Source organism: Channa argus, chromosome 3, assembly GCF_033026475.1.
Source record: "Channa argus isolate prfri chromosome 3, Channa argus male v1.0, whole genome shotgun sequence".
In the NCBI taxonomy this organism is placed as follows: Eukaryota; Metazoa; Chordata; class Actinopteri; order Anabantiformes; family Channidae; genus Channa; species Channa argus.
The window spans coordinates 780,799-800,901 of record NC_090199.1 but is presented as its reverse complement, the minus strand read 5'-3'; the positions used below and the strand labels follow the sequence as shown (position 1 = coordinate 800,901).

General features: G+C 41.3%; 1 protein-coding gene across 3 annotated transcripts in view; it reads right to left on the bottom strand.

Annotated features, from left to right (window-relative positions):
• The window catches only part of meis1a (Meis homeobox 1 a), a 30,980-nt gene extending 12,660 nt beyond the window's left edge, over positions 1-18,320 (bottom strand). The window contains exons 1-8 of one of the 3 annotated variants that reach the window (XR_010913925.1): positions 17,895-18,318; positions 14,963-15,216; positions 12,862-13,003; positions 12,428-12,478; positions 11,446-11,496; positions 11,076-11,222; positions 9,865-9,976; positions 3,974-4,119 (exon numbers count right to left, since the gene is read on the bottom strand). Coding sequence is in view for 1 of the 3 variants with exons in the window: in XM_067498905.1 (XP_067355006.1) it covers positions 3,974-4,119; positions 9,865-9,976; positions 11,076-11,222; positions 11,446-11,496; positions 12,428-12,478; positions 12,862-13,003; positions 14,963-15,216; positions 17,895-17,906 (915 nt within the window). In the remaining 2 variants the exon portion in view is untranslated. Of the gene's footprint in view, positions 1-3,973; positions 4,120-9,864; positions 9,977-11,075; positions 11,223-11,445; positions 11,497-12,427; positions 12,479-12,861; positions 13,004-14,962; positions 15,217-17,894 lie in introns of all 3 variants that reach the window. The other 2 variants (XR_010913924.1, XM_067498905.1) reach the window with 2 other exon arrangements.
• Between the last annotated feature and the right edge of the window lie 1,783 nt (positions 18,321-20,103).

Sequence of the window (20,103 nt, the reverse complement as noted above, 5' to 3'; positions counted from 1 at the left end):
TTGGGCCGCCGTGGCCTTGCCATTACCTACATCTGCAGCTCAGTGGCAGTAAACAACCTCTGATGGATGGATGGAGGTGTCCTGGTGCCCTCCGACCTCTGATGGATGGCAGGCAGGGGGCGGCGAGGTCAGCGCTGGGGCTTCCTGCTAACTCTACGGCCCCGCTCGGCTGAGGAGGCCCATTCCTCAGCCTGCGGACAGCCGAGTGCGGCGAGCCTCTCTCTGTAATTGTGGTCCTGGCTTTGAAGCCCTGGGCTCCTTTCTCACATTACTTCAAGACGATGGTGGAGAGTTTTTTTTCTGTCCCCCCAGTCTTTGACGTGCAAAGTCCTTCCAGCTGTTTTAATATAGTCGTGTGTAATTAAGGAGTCAAAGCAGCTCTTTAATGAGCTGGGTGACTGTAAACAAATGGTAACATCCACAAAGCCTCCACCTGTTTGTGCTTGGGTTTATGAAAGGGCAAATAACGTGTGAGAGAAGGTTAATGACACAGTAATGACAGTAACGGGGGGGGTCATGTACAGTTTTACACTTCTACATAAAATGCTAAATAAAAACATAAAATGTGCGTGTTGGTCTTGTGGTTCTGCGTTTATGAGTTGTAGCTCAGAGGTTTCTATGAACAACTTCAGGGGACAAATCAGAAAACACACACACACACACACGCGCACACACACACACACACACACACACACACACAGCTGATTTAATCAGGCGTTGCATTAGTGAACACGAGGAGGCATCGCTCCATTTAACGTTCTCTGATTTTATCCGTATGCTTCCCTCCACTACTTTCTCTGTCTGCAAACTTTTGTCCTGCAAATGCTGTAAAAAGCTGATTAGGAACCTGGTTACATGTTTGGGGGATTCAGGCTTCTCTGACTGGCAGTCACACTGAGCAGGAACCTGAATGAACACATTGGGATTTGATTCCTAATAAATCTGCTTCCACATGTTGCTTATACAACATTTTCAGTACACGACTTCTCAGGTCGAGCATAGAAATAATTATGTTCTGTTTACCTATTTTGATGAACGTTTGACATCTCAATGGTGCCTGAGGTTACAGTGACATAATGAATAAATATTTGTGACCATTAAACACATCAGTGTAAATGACAGTACAGTAAATTATGAACCTGGACAGTCTTAACTGGCCCCAAGCCTGAATGAAAGGGGGGTGTTGTAGCAGGAAGGGCATCCGGCGTAAGAGCTCCTGCCAAATCAACATGCGGAACACGTTCTGCTGTCGTGACCCCTGAAGCCGAAAGCTGTTGATTTGATCTCCATTTTTACATCTCAAATCGAAAACATCTCTACTTATATCACTTTATTTTTAACTTTCTCGACTTTTCTCCCCGTTTTTGCTGTTTTGTACCCAACTTGTAAGTCGCTTTAACTGGAAAACGTAAATGTCTCCATGTAGTTTTTTTATTTGTGGTTTTACTGCTTCCTGTGTTGAACACAACGTCCTTCACACAACCTCCAAAAGCCAACGCCTCCTCCTCTTCTTCCCCCCCCAATATCACTTAGGAACCGTGTCCCCTCCCTCCCATCAGTTTCCTCACCTCCATCTGCTGTAGGACTCACTGTCCTCCAGGTTCAGCTCAGAGTCCTGGCAGCAGCCCCTGACCCCCGCTGAGCAGGGACCGATTTAGCATCTCCATGTTTGGAGTCAGGCAGAGGGAAACAGGGTGGGGGTGGAAGTGAGGTGGTGGCTTTGGTTGTTCTGCTGGTCTCAGCCAAAATTATGAGTCGGCCTGTGCTGGTAACACTCCCACCCCCCACTTTCATCGCAGATTAATTTCAGCTTCACACTCATAAAACATCATATTTCCCTTTAGGATCTTAGAATTTGTGCTGACAAACACACAGACACAGCTCTCACTGGGAAAGACCTTTGTTCTGATCCTCCACACACACACACACACACACACACACACACACACACACACACACACACACACACACACACACACACACACACACACAAACACACAGACACACAGACACACACACACACTTTCTATTTAAACTTGGACAACTAATAACTAAATATCTATAAACTGGAATATTTGGACTGAACCAGTAGATGAAACCCAGCAGAGTAACAGAGCTGCAGCCAGGAATTTAGAAACATTGTCTTACATCCGACTCCATCCAGCCCATATTTCTTCATGAGTTAGAAAAACAACTCAAAAAATGTGAGTATTTAAACAAATCCAATAGTTTTGGAAGAGCATGTAACAATGAGGCCAATTCCTTTATTTTTGCTGCAGACTGAAAACATTTGCGTATGACATCAAAAGATTTCAGCTTTTACTTGCAGGTATTTACATCTGGATCACATACACAGTTTAGTAGATAGCACGTTCTGTTTGAACCTACCCATTTTTCCTGTGAGCAAAAGTTTTGGAACAGATAGATTTAAAATAGAATAAAGTACATAATACTTAAGATTTAGCTGAAAATCCTTTACTTGCAATAACCGCATGAAGCCTGTGACCCACTGACGTCACCAAACGTTCTTTTATGATGCTTTTCCAGGCTTTAACCGTCATCTTCAGATGTAGTTTGTTTTAGGGGGTTACTCCCTTCAGTCTCTTTTGAGCAGGTAAAATGCTCTATAGGGTTGAAGTCCTTTGTTGTTTTGGGGTATTATGGTGCTGCATGATAAAGAATCTCCCAATCGGTTTGGTTGAATCTTTTTTTTAAATCGGCAGACAAAATGTTTCTGTAGACGTCTGTTACACAGAGGAGCTTGCATGTTTGGGATCATGTGCAGATCTTTTTCATCACGTTGGAAAAAGGTACATTTTTGTCTAATCAGGCCATAACATTTGTTCCAGAATTTCTGAGGCCAACTTCCAGCCTTGCCTTCCTATTCATCTTTGCATCTTCCAGTGTAGCCTCTGTACTTCTTTGAACAGTAGATTGTGATACCTTCCCTTCTGCCCTCTGGATGATGTTGCTGATTTCACTAACACTTGTTTTAGGGTCTTTCTTTACAGCTCTCACAATGTTTCTGTTGTCAACTGCTGTTATTTTCCTTGGTCTACTCCTTCAACATCTGTTGCTTCGTACAGTGGCTGTGGCCAATGTTTGTGCAATGGCTCTGATAGACAGCTCTCTGGTTTTCATGGTGCCTACACCTCTTAACTGACCAAATCTGAAACTGATCGTAGACTTTGATGGCTATTTTTTGTTTGAATAATCAGTTTCATAGGACACATCTAGGCAATAAAATACACCTGTCTGTCACATGTTGCAATACTTCTGCTCACATGAACAAAATGGGTGGATTCAAACAAAAAGTGTCATCTTCTAAGCTGTGCATCTGATCCAGATTTAAATACCTTGAAAACAAATTAAATATGGATCTTGTCTCATATTCATCTTTTGATGTCAAAAGTATTGGCCTCACTGTTCCAATACTTGATGAAGATTAATTATCAGACTGATTTTAACTAAGTGGGAACAAGAAATCAGTTGATCAGTTACTTAGATATAAGTATCATAACTACAGTGCACAAATACTTAAATAATAAAATACAAAGTAAACATTGTTTTCAGTACAATAGGTAGATTATTGGATTTGAAGTATCAAAGCCTAAATACATCCATTTCTTTAATGTTCTAAAGATCGAACTCAAGCTCAGGATGAGAGATTTATTAGACACCTTACAACCAGAGCCCAAACATTCAGGAAATGTTTTTGTGAAGGTTCTGAACTGTGCATCCAAAATATGTGGAGACAGCAAGATAAACACCAACAGCCACACACTCAAGTTTGTTCCTGCGGGAGTCATTTCAAAGTGGGACATCCAGTGTCCAAGAGCAAATGACAAACACTGAATAATTCTGAGAACTCAAAGGTGAAGACAAGCCACTGCAAACATGGCTGACATTGACACACACAGACTGCTTCAGTTAAATTACAAAGGGGGGGGGGGAGAGATTTTGATGCACCCACCGTCAGGTGCTGGAAGAGCCAGGCTCTCAGGATGTTTGTAGCCACTTTGGGGAAGATTCCTCTTTTTTTGTTGTGCAGTTTGTCTCTGTCGGGGTCGTCATCATCCCCCGTGCTGGGAGACGCCATGCCGTTATCCAGACAGTCACCTGAAACAAAGCCACAGGACATTAGTTAAGTCCAGTAAAGGAGGCCGTGTTTGAGTCCAGGCCTGTACAAGTCTCACTAAATCTCAGGTTACAACCCCTCTGAAGAAAAGTTTCTCTGGAAAAAGGAAAACAATTATTTAAAAGATGTTGGTCGCTAGGTTTAGAACAGTCCTTTTGTATCTTTGGTCAAACAGGACATTCTTTACACTTATGCACTTTACGCAAAAAAAGGAAAAACAAAACAGGGAGGAAAAGAAAAAAGTTCCAACAAAGACAGAAACTTTACTTTACATTTCTGGTAGGTGGTACTGTGTATATTACTGCAGTTTCCCACGAGTACTAGCTAACATTACCACATTTGAAGCCTCTCTGCTCTGTTCCACTGTTTAACACTTTGAGAAAACATGTTTTAAACTTTCCCTGCACGTATTTTCGCAGTTCAGTGGGGTGGTTTCGAACCGATGACCCTGCAGTGATGAGCCGGCCTTCCCTGCTCCGTCACCCAGTCCCAGTATCCCCTGTGGCTTGTGGATCGTGGCACATAATGCAGCATTTCAGCCGAAAACCACTAAAAGCTGCTGTTTTTACTGCATGTTCTCTGCCTGTTTAATGAGGCTCATTTTCTCCTCACTATTTTAACAGCAGCGGGCGAAGGTTAGGGCCACAGTCCCAGCAGCCTGCAGCAGGAGCTCCGGGTCCTGCCCACAGCCAGTGGTGGACCAGAGCCTCGCTTCACCTCAACAATGCCAGAGTTCTGCTGCATGGCAGAGCCTGAAAAGGTGGAAATAATCATAAAAATGATGCGTAACTCCATAAACAAGCTCTCAGCCTCATTAGGCTGAACCTCAAACTCCCCGAGGCTGATTTACACACCACCCTGCAACACACCCCACTCCCCTCTCCTCCTCTGCTAATGTTTTGTGACAACACCAACAACCTGTGGACTGGAGGAGAAGAGGAAGACCTTTGTGGGGCAGAGGAAGATGGACAAAAATAGAGAGGAGCCATGTCTGATTCCAGCCAAACGTTTTCCACGTTTACATCAACATCCACAAATTCAACCAGTCATTAACAAAAAGCAAATGAAAAAAGATGGAAATACATTTGTCCAACAGTGGAGAGGCAGTCCTCCTCTGTCCCAGACCTTTTTAAGAACTGTTCTTTAATCATCCCTGGTCTGAACACTCACCATGGAGAGAGGAGAGGAGCTAGTCTTTACTCTCCAGCACATTTCACTTCGCACAACTTCGCCAACACTGAACTAAGGGTGACCTCAGTGCCGAGGTCAGGATGACAACATGAATCTGATGTCACAACACACACACACACACAAACACACACACACACCTGCTGCTGTGAGAAATGCACTGTATATGATGAAAGAAAGCCATCTATATTTTATTGGATTTGTTTTCCACAGTAGTTTTGTGCTGTACTACACATGCAGTATAGAAACACTATGATATGTTAAAATTAACCTCTTTGTATGTTTTTTAACAGAAATATGCTCCAACACTTATCTTGATGGGAAGCTTCCGATGACCAAGTCACATTAAACATCACTGGCACCAGTCTGAAGTTATTTAGCTCTACAAGGCATTTTGAGCGATGCTTAGGCTACATGTAGCCATTTCTTCCTGCTTTCAGTGTCTTGATGTTAAGCCAGGCTAACCACATCCTGACTCCAATTCAGATTGATCCTGTTGTCCCGCTCCTTACAATTCTAAGTAACAGGATTATGATGCTCTATCCTGACGATGTGCTCATGTTTATGATGGCAAACGCACACTGAAGGTGTTATAGTTTGGGCATTAGCAGAAGCCATCTGAGGTTTTCCGTAAAGTAGCAGAAATCTCTTATTAATCACATTTGGCTGCATCGTAGCGAACAACAGTCGAACTGACGCAGGCTGTGGTCTGGCTGCAGATCCATCCAGCCCGAGTTTAAAACAGTCTGATAAAACAGATTCATTTCCATATGGAGGTGTGACAAAGATTTTTTTTAGCTTCAACTTAGTGGGCAGCTGAAATTCTGTTCCAGGCTGGGTCTTACTTCACACACACTTTGTGAAGTCAGACTCCTGTAAAAAAAAGGGTCAGATTCTGATGCTATCCAATAAAAAATTACTGGATTTCCCTTTATACCAGCTCGGGACATCTCTGTAGATAACTCAACTCAGTTCAATCTTTATTTAGATAGTGCTTTAAAAACAACCAAAGTGCTTTAAAACAGAATATCCTAAGCAAGCAATTACAAATGTTTTAGTAAGATAAAAACAATTTAATTAAAATAATTTATAAAATAAAAAGTATAACTTATTTAAAAAAAACTCAAAGGATTTCGCAACAGATGATGAAATCCACAAAATAAACAAATTTTACTTTTGGCTGAAATGGTGTTCAGCTGCTGTCCAGTGTTGCAGTAAATACTCATTAATCATATAGTGGGCAGAAAAACACAGGATCCTGCTCATTTTTGTACAGGGACACATTCTGAAGGCATCAGGAAGAAGGTCACTGTTTGAACCCCGGAGCATTGTGGACATCTCTAATACTAATACTAGTATACTAATACTGCCATTACTACATTATTGTTGTCTTTTGTGAGCATTCAATTACCTGCTGTTCTTGCGTAGGCTACATAACTGGGCTGTTTGTACAAAAAAGGAAACTAGCAAGTAATATCCTGGCCACCAACAATCTGACACATTTCACTGTTGTGTGCACCTGATTAACAAATTTTCTTCATGTGTCCAACTCTGCTGTGGTTGCTTTTCTTTATGAAGGTCAGACTGGAGGTGAACCCCCCCCCCCCACCCCCCCACCCCACCCCCACAGCGGTGTTAAACTGTAAATGTGGACAGCCGATAGAGAAACCGCAGGCCCTGTTTCAGTTGGCCCACTAACAGAACCTGCTGGACTGAGACCAGCAGCCTGAAGCCAGAGCTGCTGGACCCAAGTGGATGTGCTGTTAGTGTGTATGAACAGGTTTCTGCTGCTGTGTTCTTACTTGTGTGTGTTTGTGGGCATACAACAGTGATTGTGTGTATTTGACATCAAATCATTGTGTGTGTAAGATAGTAAAAAAGGGGGAAATGTCACAACTTTAAAGGCTGAAGAGACTAACATTCAGGAAGTATTCACAGTACTTAACTTTTTCCACATTTTGTTATGTTACAGTCTTATTCCAAAATGGAATAAATTCATGATTTTCCTCAAAATTCAAACAATACTGCATAACGACATCGTGAAAGAAGTTTAAAATCTCTGCAAATGTATTTTAAAAAAATAAACAGCCTTTGCTTAATACTTTGTTGAAGCACCTTTAGCACCAATTACAGCCTCAATTCTTTTTGAGTATGATGCTACAAGCTAACACACCAATTTCTGGGCAGTTTCTAACATTCTTCTTTGCAGTACCTCTCAAGCTCCATCAGGTTGGATGGGGAGCGTCTGTGCACAGCCATTTTCACATCTCTCCAGAGATGTTCAATCAGGTTCAAGTCTGGGCTCTGGCTGGGCCACTCAAGGACACTCACAGAATAGTCCTGTAGCCACTACTTTGTTATCTTGGCTGTGTGCTTAGGGTCATTGTCCTGTTGAAAGATGAACCATCATCCCAGTCTGAGGTCCAGAGTCCTCTGGAACAGGTTTTCATTGAGGACGTCTCTGTACATCGCTGCATTCATTTTTCTCTCGATCCTGACTAGTCTCATCCCCACAGTATGATGCTGGCACCACCAGGCTTTACTGTAGGGATGGTGTTGGTCAGGTGGTGAGCGGTGCCTGGTTTCCTCCAGACCTGACACTTGGCATTCGGGCCAAATAGTCAATCTTTGTTTCACAGGAGAGAATTTAGTTTGTCATGGTTTGAGAGGCCTTCAGGTGGGTAGCCATGCGCCTTTTACTGAGGAGTGGTTTCTGTCTGGTCACTCTACCATACAGGCCTGATTGGTGGAGTGCTTCCAAGATGGTTGTTCTTCTGGAATGTTCTCCTCTCTCCACAGAGAAATCCTGGCGCTCCTTCCAAGTGACCATCAGGTTATTGGTCGGCCCGCTGTACGAAGTGTCATGGTGGTTCCAAACTTCCATTTATGGATGATGGAGGCCACTGTGCTCATTGGGACGTTCAATGCTGCAAACATTTTTCTGTACCCTACCCCAGATCTGTGTATTACTACCATCCTGTCTCAGAGGTCTACAGACAATTGCCTGGACTTCACGGCTTGCTTTATGCTCTGATATGCACTGTTAACTGTGGGACATTATCTAGACAGGTTTATGCTTTTCCAAATCATGTCCAATCCACTGAACTCCAATGGTGGACTCATCAACTCAATCAAGTTGCCAGTGTCATGGAAAAGATACTTATATACTTATGTGCATGTGATTTTTTTAAATTTAGAACAAATTTGCAAACATATCAAAAAAATATTGTTAAATATTGTTTGTAGAATTTTGAGGAAAATAATGAACTTGATCCATTTTGGAATAAGGCTCTAACGTAACAAAATGTGGAAAAAGTTAAGCGAATAGTTTATCAATTAACAGAATTTGTCAAATTGCTCTGTTTAATTTACTAATTTGTTGAAGAAGCCACATTATAAATAATGTCAGGTTTTTTTTTTTCCTGGGCCTCTACGGAAGTAGTTTGGATGATGTACAGTTTTAAAATAACCAGTTTTACGCAGTACCACTTCTAGAGCTCTGTATTAAACTGTTTGTTTTAGCTCCTGTCTTCTTTGGCCCCTCTTCACTCCCGGTCCACTATGCTCTGGTTGGTCAGCCTGTGGAAGCCTGCTGGGTCGAGCAGACATGTCATAATAGAGGAGGTGGATGTGAAAACGCAAACCAGAAGTCCGTTTATGGACTGCCAAGGTTTGTATGTAGAAATGTCGGGAACATTTCATCATGACGTCAACATGAGGCCAATCTCGTATTTTCATTTCACTCACATGAGCATGAAGCAATAAGATTAGTGTATTATCCCAAATCATGTGAGATACATCACTTCTCCACTTTGCTCTGAGTGAGAAAAAAAAACAAACACTATTAGGAGGATCTGGAACCACCGCAATCCGCTATTTCAGATGTGAAGAACCGGAGATTCTACTCCAAACTCCCCCTGGATGTCTGAGGCTAAACCTGGCCACCGGAAGACAAAACCTCATTTCAGTTTGTATTACTGAACTCGTTATTTAGTTTACTACCTAAACAGCTAATCGGATTTGCTAACCTCATAAAACTGTTCGTCAGTCTCCCGTCTCCATTTTAACCTCACTCATGAACAAGAGATGCTTAAACTCCTTCACTCCGGGCACTGACTCCCATCAGAGAATCGTGGCCTCACACTCTGAGGCTGACATGTTTCAGTGTCACACCTAGCACCTGATCCTAAATATCTAAACTTCACTGGTTTCCAGCTCAGTGAGATTTAGGAGCAGGGTTTTGGATTGACAACAGATTTTCCTACATTCCTCTCTCTGCTTCCACTTCCAAAAAAAAATAAAAAAATCACACGGCGCAAAGGAGCCTTTACATTTTGGGACATAGAGCTCTTTCTTCCCACTCAGCACTCACATTGCTCTCACTCCAAATTCTCCCCTTACTCCTAAACTCAAGTCCAGCATGTGCAAAAACTTCGGCCACCGCCTCCTTGCCTCCTAACGTAGCGAGCAGCACACACACATTCCTGAGTTCACACTGAAAACACACACCTGCTCTACTCAAACATGTTCATCTGTACCTTGTTCACTGCTGTTGTCGCCGCTGTGAGACGTGTGTCCACCGCTGGATGGTCCCGGTGTCCCCGCCGACCTGATTGAAGCCGTGTCGTCATGATCTCCTCTCCACGAAATCTGCACAGGAACACGGTTTCAATGAAACAGTTACGGAGACAATCAACATGTAGTTTCTCTCTGCTGCACTGTGTGTCACAACTATGAACATGTTCTGTTCTCGGGTTGTTTACTTCTGGTAAAGGAGAAAAATGATTTAAAAAAACAAGTAAAAATCTGTAAAAAGGCAGGAAAAGCTCAGTAAACCCTGAAATGTCCAAGTCACAGGTACTGACGAACACAACAGGTCAAATTTCAGTACTGCTGCAAAGACAAAACATGCAGCCAGCATCAACATGACAACATCTTCTATTAAAATCCTAGTGGGCAGGAGTCTCAGGATCAAATCCAAGTCCACGCACTAGGTAGCCCCACTGCCCCCCCATGGGGATGGGTTGGACGCAGAGGATGAATTTCATAATAACATAATCATAGTAAATGTGTCCTCAGTGACGACAGCAAAACATTCTTCTTCTAAAACCTGCACTTACCGACAGGTGATTGACGGGTTTAGTAACAAACACGGGGACAATATGGACCAGGAGGACAATCAGGATCACAACCAAATGGAGGCACCTGAAACTGTAAGCAGAGGTTTCCAGCTGCCGGTCACCTGACACTCAGTGACTTAAAGCCTTAAAGCCCTGATGATTTCAAACCTTCACAGACAAAATCACTATTCACTTCTTTTATTTCCCGCTTCTCTGGGAAAAAAAAAGATCCATGTGTGGGTTTAAAACAGATGTGACCGTTGCAGCTGGATCATTAAACCTGCTCATATTCTGCACTGTTGGGGATTTTAGTTGTTGAACGAACCCTGCAGAGGCTCTGAGGCTGTAGTTGATACAAGTTAACTCAAAGTCCTCTGACTGCCTTTTCCCTCCACATGTCAGGGTCGGTTATTATTATCAAATTTAGTCAGAGTCGTTTACACGATCTCAACCAGATCTGTTGACTGATAAAGACCACGAGATGCTGGATTTCACCAGAAAAGGAAAGAACGATTAATTTTATCAAAATATTATTACAATTCATTTCTGTTTCTCTGTAAATACATGGACTCGTTTCAAACACTACACAGCTGTGAGGAAATTATCCCAAACCGTCTCGATGAACTCACCTGATCCGTGCTGTTCCCTGACGACCTGAGTAAGTCCTCGCTGTCTGATTTGTTTCCGTCTCTGTCATCTATGACCAGGTCGATCGGCATCTTCCCTTTCAGACAGCTGATGTATCGATGGCAGAAATTATCACAGAGCTCATGGACCTGAGCATAAAACCATGTAATTTAACAGTAACATCAAACATGGGAGGAATGCAACAACATTGCTGTCGTAACATTACAGAGATGCTGTGGGATCACACTGGTTTAAGCTCAGGACTAAGCCTGGATTAGCTCCACAGTGGACATCTTTGCTCTAATCTCATTATACAGATTAATCAGGAAATTAGATGCAAGAGGTTAAAGACACAAGTGTGTGTTTTCTGACCTTCTCCAGCTCCAGCAGGTGGAAGCGCAGCACTTGTATGGCCTGAATCATCTGGAGTGAGACAGAACACGGTCAAGTTTACCAGAGAAACAGTGGCCAAGATAACATTTTAGTTAATCTTAGGTAACAACATCTATTTTATTATGTGGTTGTCCAACCTTAATCTTGGAAATCTTGAAAGTGGGGATGTCCTGATGCTGATACTGCTATTGGGCATCAGGCAGATACTGCCTTTGTGTACTTGTACACCTAAAACTTGCAATGCTGCACCCGATACCACGTTATCCACTGCAGGTAGGTGGAGGTGGAAAAATGTCTGGTTTAGAGCCGTTTTAAGATCCATCCAGGATCTCACCCTAAATCAGTTCTGTTGTCTTTATCTTCTTTGTTCTTTTCAGTAAAAGTTGTTTCACACCAGTCGCTGCCACGTTTGGTTTGACAGGAAAACGTGTGAGAATTTCTGTTCTCGCAGGATTTGTTTAACCTTGGAGGTTCTAAGAGGATTTTACTGTCCAGCAATTCATACTAGAAACAAAACATTTTAGTACTTGTATCAGTACTTGGCGAGTACTCAAATGAAATATTTGTCTGGAAAAAAGTGGTATCGGGACATCGCTACTAGGAAATTTATCACCATTCATACACGTGTTCTCCCCAAACTAGAACCACAGGAAGCAGAACATCTGTGAAGGTGCTCTGAAAGAAATAAACCTGGACCAGAATTTAACATGAACCAGTTTAAACTGCAGATTGTGTTTTTCATGTGACAGAAGTTCAAACTGTGATTGGATATTTGACTATAATGCACAGTGGGAATTGTAGAAACGTCTTCCTTTAAAGTTTTATGAACATAAGCTGGAACCATCGTTGTTCATTTGTTGTAATGGTTAACGCAGAAAAAACAGCAGCGTCTGAAACAGCTGCTAACAGCTGCAGAGTTCTTACAAATATCTAATTTCAGTTGGATTTTAAAAGAACTCACCAAGTTATCCAGCTCAGGGTTGGATGAAAATAAAGGCTTCTCTGATCGAATCTAAAATTCAACAGGTAAAAGTTAGAGTACAATTAATGAAATTTGCAGAGTATTTTCTCTTTATGCTACTTCATACTGTTCTCTACATTTTAGAGGAGGATGTTTTCCTCCAGTACACACAGACACATTAATATTGATGCAAACTGAACTGATGCATTCATTGGTTTCAATTTATTTTCTGCTACTTTGTTGATTCAAATTAAAATCAGGATTTGGCCAATTCAATGTGAATTGTCATGTGAACGTAGTCTAAACAACAACAACAACCACAAACAGTGGGAAAGATTTAAAATCTTGACAAAGAGATGAAAAATAACACAACTATACACTTGGTCTCAGTCTGGGGGGTCCTACATAATAGGTGTGGGGGGCACTGGGTCTACCTGTTTGGAGAAGACAGCAATGTCTTCGTTGAAGGAGTCCGAGGAGCAGACGTCTCCTCCGGCCACGCCGCTCTCTCTCGGTGTGCTCGTTGCCAGTTCACATTTTTCAAAGATGAGCGCGAGCAGCGGGAATAACGGATGTCTACAGGAGAGCAGAGAGGGACGAAGAGGAGTTAAAGAGGTTTCTCAGCGGTTACAGGAGGATTTCACAGGAGATCACAGAATCTGTGTATGCAGATAGTTTCAGTTTAATTTCCTCAGAGGAAAGACGTTGGAGGATGTCAGAGTTTAGAAGGTTCTCACATCATCGTCTTTAAAGTGTAGAAGTGCACGAATGTAAGTATTCAAATAAAAGTACAGACCTATGATCAGCAATACCTTTTAATACCTAAATTTAAAAAAAAATATGCTTTCAATTTTCTCACCGAAGACGCTTTAACTGTTATTATGTCCACTTGTTTATTTTCTCTGATGTGATTCAGGAAAAATTTAAAAAGTGAAAAAATAAAACCTTTTATCGTCACTAAACTATTTTTTTCCCCACCCACACAAACTTAACTGTATCCTGCGTTACGGAAAATGAAGTAGTAGCCAGTGCTGTAAAGTGGCCGAACTTTTACTCAGGTTGTGCACTTTGACCCTCAGTAACGGGTCACTTGGTGCTTTGAAGGTAAACGATCGTAAACACGACAGTGACGTCACAACGCATCTGTAGGCCACTGTGACAGTTTCTGGGCAACGTGACGATTCTGTGTCCAGCTCTAAGTTTGGTCTCCTCCACTTCCTGAGGGACACAAATCTGCTCTTTAGCTGTTGAATGCTGCTCTCTGATGGAGTGTTTTCCTCTGCTGCAGCTGGTAAAGACGCACTTTTACACTCCACTTCATAACACACCTTATGTAACAAATCAGTGAAATGTTTCACTAATGCATGAATTAATTTAGGATGCATCATAAATTCCTGTTTGATTTGCAGAGCTGGGTCTCAGAAATATGAAAACTTTAACTGTTCAGACACACACATTCACATAGTGCTGCACCACAAAGCAGTTTTACAAGCTATAAAGTGCTTTTTAAAACTATTTTTGTTGAAATCTGTTGTGTCCCAACATGGGTGGACAACTTTAAAGGTCAACTGGGGACAGAACCAGGACCTCAGTCTTTGATTAAAGTGGCGTTTTCTTGTTGGAAACTCAAAGAGCTACAAGAAAACCAAGCACACAAAATGACTCAAATAGACGTAAAACAAGCTCACAAACAAAAACCAAACCAAACAACAATGGTAGAAAGAAATGTGAAAAAAAAAGAAAAAAACATTCTAATTTAGACACAGAACTGTGAATTCTAAATTTAAACACAAATGGCACAAAAGGCACAAAACAACTAAATGTAGACACACAATGGCTAAAAAAACAGGACAACTACAAATATATGTGAAAGGAGCACAGAGACACTAAACGGCTAATAAGCAAACACCAGAACAAGCACAAAATGAAGAATAAGCATGAATTAAAATGTCTCCATCACCTGTGCATCACAGCCTGAGGCCTTTTACAAACACTTAAATCATTTAACGCCTAAAGTTTGTGAAACTGGGACACAGAGGACTCACAGTCAGATCAATAAATATGTGAAAATGATTCATTCTGAATGATCAGAGACTTTTAGTATTTCAATCCTCCGGCATCCGTCAAACATCCGAGTTATTAATTATTACTTATTAGTAGTGGAAATACTACAGCATGTAAAGAATCATGAGACTGACGGGAGCCATTTTTCTGCGTAACAGCTACTGTAACTTTTGAAACTGGGAGCACGTTTTGTCATTTGTTGCAATACTTTTACTTGTACTGGAGTATTTTGACTTTAAGTGAAGCAGCTACGGTTTCCTCCACCCCCCATCTGCAGACATCTCTCTCTGTCTCCACCTCCCTGTGGACGAGCATCAGGCTTCATTTCATCACACCAACACTGCACACTGACCCGGCTCAGGTCAGAGCTGCTCGTCACTCACAACAGTTGACGAGAGGAAACCGATTTGACACAGGGAGGAGGAGCTTCTTTTCTGTTTTTTCTAAACAGTGTCAGTGAACTCATCATACCCATAAATGGCGTCTTTGTCCCTGCTGACAGCGTCTCCAGCTGGGGCGGCCATACTGCCGCTGCTGTGGGTGGACTGGGAGAACTGGTGTGGAGGGTAGGGACCAGCAGCAGAGGCTGCAGCAGCCAGGTGGACGGCCTGCAGGGAGCGGGCGGCGGCGGCCGCAGCGGCGTGATGGTGGTGGTGGTGGTGGTGGTGAGGGTCTCCATACACACCACCCATCCCCTCCAGCCCGTAGTGGGCCAGGTCTTCATACTGAAACACAGAGGGGTGACATGTGTGACCGTTGACCTTTGGAGCTATACATTTTTCTCTCTGGTCGATAAAGACGGAGAAAACAAAGCGACTGATGACGTTTATTAAACGTGTGTGTGAAAAAAGCTTCAGATTTAGAACAAAGTAAATGTTCAAATTAAACTCATTTTCAACAACTACACTAAAAAAACAACAACCACTGGTGGGTGTAATGTATATTGTATATCACACACACACACACACACACGCGCACATAAGTGCCTCCAATCCAAGTTGTGTATTTGAGTGCAGTTTAGAGGTATTTCTACTTTATCTTTTGATTTTTGTTTTTTCATACTTCAACTTTACAACATTTCACAGGGAAAAAAATTACTTTTACTACTAGTAACTATACATACTTTTTGTACAATCAGGTAAAAAAACTAAAACACAGTAAAATCAAACTTGTGGTGGACTTCTTCCAGCAGCACATAAAATAATTAGCATGTATCGTTTTTGCAGTCACTGTATGAGGTCGTAAGAATGAGCTCCATCATTAGCAACTGAAACACTGACGAGCACATTAACCATATATAATTATCATCCAGTAAAATCCTTTAAAATACTTTTGGTTTAATTTGATGCTGATACTTTTACTAGTACTAGGAACTTTATTTGTTACAGAGTATTTTTCACAATGTGGTACGGATATTTTCATATATTTTTATATAAGATCTGAGTACTTTTACTTCCATGGTGAAAGAAAAAAAAAAGACCAGCGAAGAATCAACACATCTCCTTCTTTTCTGGAGACATATTCAGAACTTAGTCTAATTCAAATACCGCACTATGAAAATACTTCAGTATTTCATTGTCAGTAAAAGTTGAAGTCAAGTCAGGAAACTGTACTAACGAAATGTAAAGTACTCTGAATAAAACTACTGACATGGAGCCAATTTTAACAGTTTTCTCCAGAACTAATTAGCAATGTGCTCCTGCTTGCTTTCTTTAATAATTATTAATTTACAGAAATATTAATTTACAAAAGTTCAGTCATGTGATGGAATTAGATCCTCAAATTAAAGAATCCATAAAAACAGCAGCTAATTCACTTTAGAGCTGTTTATATTATATTTCTACTTCAGTATATAGCAAATGTACTTAGTCCACCACAGGTTATAAGTGTTCCTGTTGTTGTGTCCACCCCCTATTTTTGTCTTTGATGTGATGATTTGGGTAAAATAAGTCTTAAACGTTTTGTTCCTTTACATTTAGTGTGGTCTGTGGAGCTTTTTAACTTTTATTTTGTTAGACACACGTCTTTCAGACGCATCTTTCAAACTTTTAAAATAGTAAATGCCACGCACACACTAAGTATTAATAACAGGGGGTGGACAAAATAATGTAAGCAATAAGCAAAAGGCCAAATTTATGAAAATCTGCTTTAAGATTTAAAAAAAGTGGATTTTATTTAAAAGGTGCAAAATTCCTAAAACACATCAATATTCATCATTTATTCTCTAACTTTATATAAAGTGATTTGTTTTTATTTAACCTGGTCCTGAACAGATGTTTAAAAATTCTCTTTGAAAACCATGTGACTTATATCAGTTAGTTTTTTCTTTTGAAACTGAAGTCTTTGTAGCTCCTTACGTGCAGATGTTGCAGATGCTGCTTTTATTTAATTCGAAGACAGAAATAAAAAAAAACTAAAAACAATAAATACTTAAATAATTACTGCAAGAAATAAATGTTGCAAACTAAAAATGAAATTAGCTCCATGTTTCGTTTTATTCCTCCACATAAACCGGTTCATGTTTTTATAAACGGTGTGAAACTTTTAACCTTCTGAACAGAATCGAACAAACTCCATCAAACTAGTACACAAATAACTTTTCCTTTAAAATTTTCTTTATTTTCGCTTTTTCTCACAAAATTTCTAAAAAACAGTAACAGTTTTTACTGGGGTTTAAAAACTGAATTGTTCTTTGTCGAAATTTACTTAAAACGTTTTATAGGGTTAAAAGCGGCTCCTGTTGTTTCCGATAATTCGACATGAAACTGATCAGAAACCAGTTTTTTTGTTTATAATTAAAGTAAACTTGATTTCTCAGTTTGAACGTTAAACGAACCGTGAACATACGAACTTTTCCTCTGAGAAAATGTTGGACTCTGCGCCGCCGGAGCGCGAGGACACGCCGTAAAGTCCCGGTCCCAAACGGGAACCAGCGGCAGCTATTATTAAAAAACCTAAAATTCAGTTGTTTTTTTTTACTTTTGCCATAAGCAGCTGAAAAACGAAAAGGACTGAAGCTCGAAATGAAACTAAATCAAATACACTTTGATATGAAAATTGAAACTATTTATGGGACAGATCGATGGTTTCAGTTTTTCACCGGCTCCATCTTATATTTAATGTGAACAGAAAGTGGCTGCTGCTAAACAAACGTTTTACTCAAGAGAAATTTCACGGAACAAAAATTATCGTAAAACGCGTTTTAATAAATTGAAAATTTGTCTTGAATTATCTGCGATGCCTGAGAAAGTGAACTAAGAAACTTTATTCTAACGAGCAAATCTGACATTAAATAAAACTCATTTTAAACCAGTTTGAAGAAAACTACTTCCCACGGATCCAGAAACTGAACCAAACTGGACTCAAACCGTCTCGTCGCTAATAAAAGTTGCTTTTTACGCACCCGCTGCGCCATCGGCCCCGTTTCTCCACCCGGACTCCAAGAAACTCCTGCAGGGAAAAACACTCATCCAACTCCCCGGTACCGGAGCGCTAGTCACTTAATCCAGTGTGGGTCCCAAACAGAGTCCTGCCCGCGGACTAACCCGTACGAACAAGCGCACCAGCAGCAGCGGCGGGTCCCTGCAGGCTCCGCTCCGCGGGAACCGAGCGGCGGTAACCAACCCAGGCACACGCTGTCCCGCTCGCGGCCTCCAGCTCCAGGCAACCAGCAAACAAGCAGCCCTGAGTCTGCAGGGTCAGTCCGATCAGGTTACATCCAAACCCGTGCCGTGCCGTGTTCTGTGCGGAGCTGCGTTCAAATCCCCATCACAACTCCGGCGCAGCGCCGTCCTCCGCCCCGAGATCCAGGTCGTCAGGGTGTGTGTGTGTGGGGGGGTCTTCTCTCACTTAAAGGAGCAGTGACTGTCTGCGCGTGCCCGAGAGGGAACGTTGGAGGAGACAAATGATAAATGATTTTAATACCTTAAAAACTATTTCATTATGGTACTTGTGCGTTTTTGTGAGGCTTGTACTTAAGGTGGAACTTCAAACACAAACAGAATAAAACGTGGACAAAAACACAAATCCAAAAAGTAAAGGAGACTCCAGGTTCACTATGAGACAAATACTCTGTGGTAATGTGGTAATTTACAATATTTCAGTCACAGTATTTAAAACTATGAGAAGTACTGGAGGTGAAATAGTTTTAGGGCCTTTATTTCCTACAATGATATTGAGTATTTCCCTAAATAAAAACAGTCAAACACCAAAACCTGTGGTGTTTGAGTGACACGTTTGGTCTTTACTGTCACTAACAGGTTCCTCGTGGTGCGTTCACTGAGGCTGATTACTCAAATATTACTGTAGTATTTCCTCAGATACTCAGACAAACATGCAGCATGATCCTCCAACAATACCTGTATTTCCTGCTCGTTTCTGTTCTTTCTGACGTCACGTTTCATGCTACAAGCAGATTTTGAAAGAACTTTATTGAAACAAACCAATAAATAAGAGGTTTCATGTAACGTCAGTGTGAAGAGCGGCCGCTGAAGTGTTGGACACCTGCAGCCCCCAGTGTTCACAGCGAGTCATTACAGCGCTGAACCCTGAGCTCTGTTCGTGTGATGTTCACTGAAGGAAAATACTGTTGGCCAACATCAGACCGAACACGAACCTGTCGCGAGTTGTTCGCGCGGTAAAAACGTGCAAACGTCACAGGGGCGTGATGACAAAGACCCGATTTCTGGCCGGACATGTTTAATTTCAGTAGGACGTTTCAATATTAAGTTGATTCCATGGCACCTTAAACACAGAAAGTAACTGACTACTTTTACTTCAGTTCTGTACTTAAGTGCAGTTAGGACATGAAGTTTGTTTGCATTTCACTGCACAGATGTCAAATATTTTCTCCTTTTTATTGCATCTAGCTAAAGGGAAAGTTAGTGGACAGAAGATAATCAGTGTGGATTTTTCACAGTAACTAGTCAGAAATTAGGGTTTGTGAAGTGCTTCTCTCCTTGAATCTGTCCACGATTGTGTTTAAAGTTTATTTACGAGGACATGTGGAATACATTTACATACTGCACTTTTGTTCCTAAAGTACATTTACTACATGTACCTCTCCTCCTGTAAACTGTGGACAACCTGCGAAAGGGGTTTGTACTATGGTTTCATGAAGGCAAAATAACATCTCGTGTTTCTCTGTGCAGATAATGAATGTGGATTTATTTCTGTGATTTCAGATGAGCTTTGTTTATTAAAGTTATATAATAAAGTTTATTAAACTGCTGCAAACTGATAGGATGATGCTTTATGAAGGAAGGTCATTTTAATGTAAAATATAAAGAAGCATTTTGGTATTTTTACCTGGTCTTTATAAAAATCTGAGTGCATTCATGAACCATGGAACAGGCTGTTATCCTGGTTTCCACAGTGTCCCCTAATGTCCCCATGTACTTTAAAGTTCACCCGAGACTCATGTGAAAGTCCATAACTGAACTGGAATATGTTAAAATTGCAGCATTTCAAAAGCTTCACTCCGAGAGCCCTTTGCCTGCTGACATGTTCCTCCGTTTCTTGATGTTCCTGTCACCGGCCTCCTTCACAAGTTGTGACTGGAGTTAAAACTTGTAGTGTATTTGTACTTTGCAGATTTTGTGCTTTGCCAACTT